At 45.2% G+C, this 7,517-nt stretch overlaps 1 protein-coding gene across 1 annotated transcript; it reads left to right on the top strand.

Moving 5' to 3' along the window:
• The first annotated feature begins 6,355 nt into the window (after positions 1 to 6,355).
• LOC120994058 (odorant receptor 131-2-like) lies at positions 6,356 to 7,273 on the top strand. Its single transcript, XM_040422517.1, has one exon. It carries the CDS (start codon positions 6,356 to 6,358, stop codon positions 7,271 to 7,273), a length of 918 nt encoding a protein of 305 aa, XP_040278451.1.
• Positions 7,274 to 7,517: the final 244 nt, after the last annotated feature.

The following is a 7,517-nucleotide window of genomic DNA, read 5'->3' as shown; positions in this document are numbered from 1 at the left end:
CTACCCCACAAGTGACCCCATTTTGGAAAGAAGACACCCCAAGCTATTCCGTGAGGGGCATGGCGAGTTCCTAGAATTTTTTATTTTTTGTCACAAGTTAGTGGAAAATGATGATTTTTTTTTTTTTTTTTTTTTTTCATACAAAGTCTCATATTCCACTAACTTGTGACAAAAAATAAAAACTTCCATGAACTCACTATGCCCATCAGCGAATACCTTGGGGTCTCTTCTTTCCAAAATGGGGTCACTTGTGGGGTAGTTATACTGCCCTGGCATTCTAGGGGCCCAAATGTGTGGTAAAGAGTTTGAAATCAAATTCAGTAAAAAATGACGAGTGAAATCCGAAAGGTGCTCTTTGGAATATGGGCCCCTTTGCCCACCTAGGCTGCAAAAAAGTGTCACACATCTGGTATCCCCGTACTCAGGAGAAGTTGAGGAATGTGTTTTGGGGTGTCTTTTTACATATACCCATGCTGGGTGAGATAAATATCTTGGTCAAATGACAACTTTGTATAAAAAAATGGGAAAAGTTGTCTTTTGCCAAGATATTTCTCTCACCCAGCATGGGTATATATAAAATGACACCCCAAAACACATTCCCCACCTTCTCCTGAGTACGGAGATACCAGATGTGTGACACTTTTTTGCAGCCTAGGTGGGCAAAGGGGCCCATATTCCAAAGAGCACCTTTCGGATTTCACTCATCATTTTTTACAGAATTTGATTTCTAACTCCTTACCACACATTTGGGCCCCTAGAATGCCAGGGCAGTATAACTACCCCACAAGTGACCCCATTTTGGAAAGAAGACACCCCAAGCTATTCCGTGAGGGGCATGGCGAGTTCCTAGAATTTTTTATTTTTTGTCACAAGTTAGTGGAAAATGATGATTTTTTTTTTTTTTTTTTTTTTCATACAAAGTCTCATATTCCACTAACTTGTGACAAAAAATAAAAACTTCCATGAACTCACTATGCCCATCAGCGAATACCTTGGGGTCTCTTCTTTCCAAAATGGGGTCACTTGTGGGGTAGTTATACTGCCCTGGCATTCTAGGGGCCCAAATGTGTGGTAAGGAGTTTGAAATCAAATTCTGTAAAAAATGACGAGTGAAATCCGAAAGGTGCTCTTTGGAATATGGGCCCCTTTGCCCACCTAGGCTGCAAAAAAGTGTCACACATGTGGTATTGCCGTACTCAGGAGAAGTTGAGGAATGTGTTTTGGGGTGTCTTTTTACATATACCCATGCTGGGTGAGATAAATATCTTGGTCAAATGACAACTTTGTATAAAAAAATGGGAAAAGTTGTCTTTTGCCAAGATATTTCTCTCACCCAGCATGGGTATATATAAAATGACACCCCAAAACACATTCCCCACCTTCTCCTGAGTACGGAGATACCAGATGTGTGACACTTTTTTGCAGCCTAGGTGGGCAAAGGGGCCCATATTCCAAAGAGCACCTTTTGGATTTCACAGGTCATTTTTTACTGAATTTGATTTCAAACTCCTTACCACACATTTGGGCCCCTAGAATGCCAGGGCAGTATAACTACCCCACAAGTGACCCCATTTTGGAAAGAAGACACCCCAAGGTATTCGCTGATGGGCATAGTGAGTTCATGGAAATTTTTTTTTTTTGTCACAAGTTAGTGGAATAGGAGACTTTGTATGAAAAAAAAAAAAAAAAAAAAAAATCATCATTTTCCACTAACTTGTGACAAAAAATAAAAAATTCTAGGAACTTGCCATGCCCCTCACGGAATACCTTGGGGTGTCTTCTTTCCAAAATGGGGTCACTTGTGGGGCAGTTATACTGCCCTGGCATTTTCCAGGGGCCCTAATGTCTGGTAAGTAGGTAAATGACCTGTGAAATCTGAAAGGTGCTCTTTGGAATGTGGGCCCCTTTGCCCAGCTAGGCTGCAAAAAAGTGTCACACATCTGGTATCTCCGTACTCAGAAGAAGGTAAGGAATGTGTTTTGGGGTGTCATTTTACATATACCCATGCTGGGTGAGAGAAATATCTTGGCAAAAGACAACTTTTCCCATTTTTTTTATACAAAGTTGGCATTTGACCAAGATATTTATCTCACCCAGCATGGGTATATGTAAAATGACACCCCAAAACATATTCCCCAACTTCTGCTGAATACAGAGATACCACATGTGTGACACTTTTTTGCAGCCTAGGTGGGCAAAGGGGCCCAAATTCCTTTTAGGAGGGCATTTTTAGATATTTGGATACCAGACTTCTTCTCACGCTTTGGGGCCCCTAAAATGCCAGGGCAGTATAAATACCCCACATGTGACCCCATTTTGGAAAGAAGACACCCCAAGGTATTCAATGAGGGGCATGGCGAGTTCATTGAAAAAAAAAAATTTTGGCACAAGTTAGCGGAAATTGATTTTTTGGATTTTGTTCTCACAAAGTCTCCCTTTCCGCTAACTTGGGACAAAAATTTCAATCTTTCATGGACTCAATATGCCCCTCAGCAAATACCTTGGGGTGTCTTCTTTCCAAAATGGTGTTATTTGTGGGGTGTTTGTACTGCCCTGGCATTTGAGGGTCTCCGCAATCATTACATGTATGCCCAGCATTAGGAGTTTCTGCTATTCTCCTTATATTGAGCATACGGGTAATGAGATTTTTTTTTTCCGTTCAGCCTCTGGGCTGAAAGAAAAAAATGAACGGCACAGATTTCTTCATTCGCATCGATCAATGTGGATGAAAAAATCTCTGCCAAAAAAAGAAAAAGGAGGGGAAAGGCGTCTGCCAGGACATAGGAGCTCCGCCCAACATCCATACCCACTTCAGCTCGTATGCCCTGGCAAACCAGATTTCTCCATTCACATCAATCGATGTGGATGAATAAATCATTGCCGGGATTTTTTTTTTTATATATACAAAGTGTTTGCCAAAGTATATGAACACCGCCACCTCCTCAGCTCATATGCCTCGGCAAACATATCTTTTACTGCAGAGGAGAAATCTCGTCTTGCAGCGCCGCATACACCGACTTGCGTGTAATCTGACAGCAGCACAATGCTTCTGTCCGAATGCACATCAGTGCTGCAGCTGGTCGATCGGTTGGTCCACCTGGAAGGTAAAAAAAACAAAACAAAAAAGAAAAAACCAGGCCGCAAAGCAATAACTTTATTAACTTTAGAACAGAACATATTAACTTTTTTAAACTTTTTTAACTTTTTTACTTACCGGTAATTTTTTTTTTGTTTAGTTTTTTTTACCTTTATAGAACAAACCTCTCCTTCCCCATGGGACAATGTGCAAAGCGCAAATCGCCCAAAGATGTGGCGAAGTACGTTATGCACTTTATCCCAGGTGAAAGGAGAGGTTTGCAGCAGCTGAGAGTAAAAGGGCCCTAATAGCCCTGTGTGCCTGTCCTGTGAGATGCAATCCCTATGCTAGGTGTACCTGTGTGTGGTACTTCCGGAAACACTCTCCATAGCATAGGGCAGGGTGGTCAGCACAGTCAGGACAGAAATAGCGGGTGTCACGCCTTATTCCACTCCTGCTACAGACACGACATCTTTTTCGGGGTGACGGTTGGGTTGAGGTACCAGGAACGACACTGGGGAAATGTCGCTCGTGTAGACGGCTAACTACACTGGGGGATGGGGCCACGGAACCTCCTGGGTAAAGGAGGTTCTCGATGATCTCTTCCTGGAATTTGAGGAAAGATCGTGTTCTCCCAGCCTTACTGTAGAGAACAAAACTATTGTACAGCGCCAATTGAATTAAATATACAGACACCTTCTTATACCAGCGTCTGGTTCTGCGGGAAACTAAATACGGAGACAACATCTGGTCATTGAAGTCCACCCCTCCCATGAGCGCATTATAGTCGTGGACACAGAGGGGCTTTTCAATGACACGGGTTGCTCGCTCAATTTGGATTGTCGTGTCTGCGTGAATGGAGGAGAGCATGTAAACGTCACGCTTGTCTCTCCATTTCACCGCGAGCAGTTCTTCGTTACACAAGGCAGCCCTCTGCCCCCTTGCAAGACGGGTGGTTACAAGCCGTTGGGGGAAGCCCACGCGACTAGTTCGCGCGGTGCCACAGGCGCAAATCCGTTCTAGAAACAAATGCCTAAAGAGGGCCACACTTGTGTAAAAATTGTCCACATAAAGATGGTACCCCTTGCCGAATAAGGGTGACACCAAGTCCCAGACTGTCTTCCCACTGCTCCCCAGGTAGTCAGGGCAACCGACCGGCTCCAGGGTCTGATCTTTTCCCTCATAGACACGAAATTTGTGGGTATAGCCTGTGGCCCTTTCACAGAGCTTATACAATTTGACCCCATACCGGGCACGCTTGCTTGGGATGTACTGTTTGAAGCCAAGGCGCCCGGTAAAATGTATTAGGGACTCGTCTACGCAGATGTTTTGCTCGGGGGTATACAAATCTGCAAATTTCTGGTTGAAATGGTCTATGAGGGGCCGAATTTTGTGGAGCCGGTCAAAAGCTGGGTGGCCTCTGGGACGGGAGGTGGTGTTGTCGCTAAAATGCAGGAAACGGAGGATGGCCTCAAATCGTGCCCTGGACATAGCAGCAGAGAACATGGGCATGTGATGAATCGGGTGCGTTGACCAATATGACCGCAATTCATGCTTTTTTGTCAGGCCCATGTTGAGGAGAAGGCCCAAAAAAATTTTAATTTCGGAAACTTGGACTGGTTTCCACCGGAAAGGCTGGGCATAAAAGCTTCCCGGGTTGGCGGATATAAATTGTGTGGCATACTGGTTGGTCTCTGCCACGACTAAGTCCAAGAGCTCCGCAGTCAAGAACAGCTCAAAAAATCCCAGGGCCGAACCGATTTGAGCCGTCTCAACCCGAACTCCAGACTGGGCGGTGAAAGGGGGAACTACAGGTGCGGCTGAAGTTGGTGACTGCCAATCAGGGTTTGCCAGCACCTCAGGGATTCTAGGGGCTCTACGGGCCTGTCTTTGCGGTGGCTGCGACGGGGTAACTAGTGCACGTGCCACCGTACCAGCTTCAACTGCCCTTCTGGTGCTCGCCACGTCACCATGTTGTACGGCAGTGCTGGTACTAGGTCCAGGGAGGGCTGCGCTGCTGGTGTATGCCTCACCACGTGATCCGGCAGCGACAGCCCCACTCTGCTGCTCTTGAAGCGGATCCTGCATAACCTGTGGTCTAGCGACATGGGGCCGGGTACGCCTGGTGCTGCCAGGGACCTCCACCTCCTCGTCCGAACTTTGGGTCAGAGAGCCACTGCTTTCCACAGGTTCATATTCTGACCCGCTAGATTCATCAGATGAGGGTTCCCACTCCTCATCCGACTGGGTCAGAATCCTGTAGGCCTCTTCAGAAGAATACCCCCTGTTTGACATTTTGGACTACTAAATTTAGGGGTATTCCCTGAGACTACCCAAGAAAAAAAGCAAACCTGTCTTACAAAGGGGAGGCTAGCGAAGTACCGGAGGCCGCTGCGGTTGATAAAAAATATCAAAACTGATTTTTTTATCGCCGCAGTGCGTGTAAAATGAATGTGCAGTGATCAAAAAATATATATTTTTTGTCACTGCGGTGGGGCGGGCGTGGGTGAACGCACGTGTGGGCGACCGATCAGGCCTGATCGGGCAAACACTGCGTTTTGGGTGGAGGGCGAACTAAAGTGACACTAATACTATTATAGATCTGACCGTGATCAGTTTTGATCACTTACAGATACTATAAAAGTACAAATGCTGATTAGCGATACGCTATTCAGCGAATAAAAGTGACTGCGGTGCGGTGGGGTGGGCGCTAACTGACGCTAACTACCTAACCAAGGGGCCTAAACTATCCCTAAAACCTAACAGCCAATACTAGTGAAAAAAAAAAAGTGACAGTTTACACTGATCACTTTTTTTCCTTTCACTGGTGATTGACAGGGGCGATCAAAGGGGTGATCAAAGGGTTAATTGGGGTGCAGGGGGGTGATCTGGGGCTAAGGTGTAGTGTTGGTGCTACTCACTGTGAAGTCTGCTCCTGTGCTGGATCCAACCGACGAAAAGGACCAGCACAGGAGCAGACAAGCCATATAACAGATCATATTTACTAATATGATCTGTTATATGGCTTGTGATTGGATTTTTTAAAAATCGCCAGCCTGCCAGCCAATGATCGTTGCTGGCAGGCTGGTGACTAACTTGTTCTTTAACTTTTGCCGGCCCGCGATGCGCATGCGCGGGCCGGCTAGGAGCGAAATCTCGCGTCTCGCGAGATGACGCGTATATGCGTGACTGTGCGCAGCGCTGCCACCTCCGGAACGCGAATCTGCGTTAGGCGGTCCGGAGGTGGTTAATCTCATTGTCTATCCAGGCTCAGCAGTGATGAATATAACTAGCATTGATTCATATGTCACCCAGCTGACCTTCTGGGAAACGAAGGGCTACGAGATTCTCAAATCCATATTTCTTGTCACAGCAAGCTTATTAATCTCCAGCTGTATCTACCTCATCATTGTTCTACTGATTGTCTTCTTCACTACTCCACATGTCCAGGAGAATGCTCGATATATACTCTTCGCCCACATGCTCATCAATGATACATTGTATCTCATCCTGGCATTTGTCCTCTCAGTGGCCTTTACGTATCTTGTATACATTCCAATGCCCATCTGCTATATAATGGTCAGTCTTGCTCTTGCGACCTTCAAGGTGACTCCCTACAACCTAGCCGTCATGGCATTGGAGCGTTACATAGCCATTTGTTTCCCTTTGAGGCACGTCGTGTTTTGTACCACTCAACGATCTTATTTAGTCATTGCAGTCTTGTGGTTTATTGGAACACTACCTAATGTTGCCGATTTTATTGTCTTGATTGTCACAGCTGAGAAGAGTTTTTTCTCCCAATATCTACTATGTACCCATGATTCAATCATATTGAAACCTTTGCAGTCCAGTATAAGGTCCTTCACCTTGATCACTAGTATAATTCTGGTGAGTCTTATCATAATGTTTACCTACATCAGAGTTATTCTCATAGCGCGAAAAACTAATTTCAAGAGTTCTTCTGCTTCGAAGGCCGGTAGGACCCTAATGCTCCATGCCTTTCAATTGCTATTAAGTCTCCTGTCATTGACATCCACGTTCACAGAGTCATACAAAGGAGAATATGTCATAGTTTTGGTTTCCTTTAATTTCCTGTTTTTTATGTGTTTGCCACGGCTCCTCAGCCCTCTTATATATGGCATTAGAGATGAAGTGTTCAGAAAATGCATTAAGAAGATGTATTTCTTAAAACAATAAAGGAATGGGCCTCACAAGGTTCACAAAATATAAGAAATTTGGAGATGACTACATATATTCCCAACAGTCCACTCCGGACCCTTCCCTCGTGTCATAAAAGTTCACAAAGCTTAGACTCAAGGAGCTGTTTGATAGGGTCCTTGAGCTGTGGAATTGTTTTAACTATCCCTGTACTATGAAGACAACACTGTGCTCATCAAAAAGGTCCATACCCTGACTAGGCAATGACCAATTCTACTTGGCC

Source organism: Bufo bufo, chromosome 3 (assembly GCF_905171765.1).
Source record: "Bufo bufo chromosome 3, aBufBuf1.1, whole genome shotgun sequence".
Classification (NCBI taxonomy): Eukaryota; Metazoa; Chordata; class Amphibia; order Anura; family Bufonidae; genus Bufo; species Bufo bufo.
Note: the sequence above shows the minus strand (reverse complement) of the source record. Positions and strands in the feature narration are given on the sequence as shown.

Bases quoted from the DNA above. Each gene is read 5' to 3' on its own strand.
- LOC120994058 (XM_040422517.1), top strand. From the start codon at position 6,356: ATGAATATAACTAGCATTGATTCATATGTCACCCAGCTGACCTTCTGG.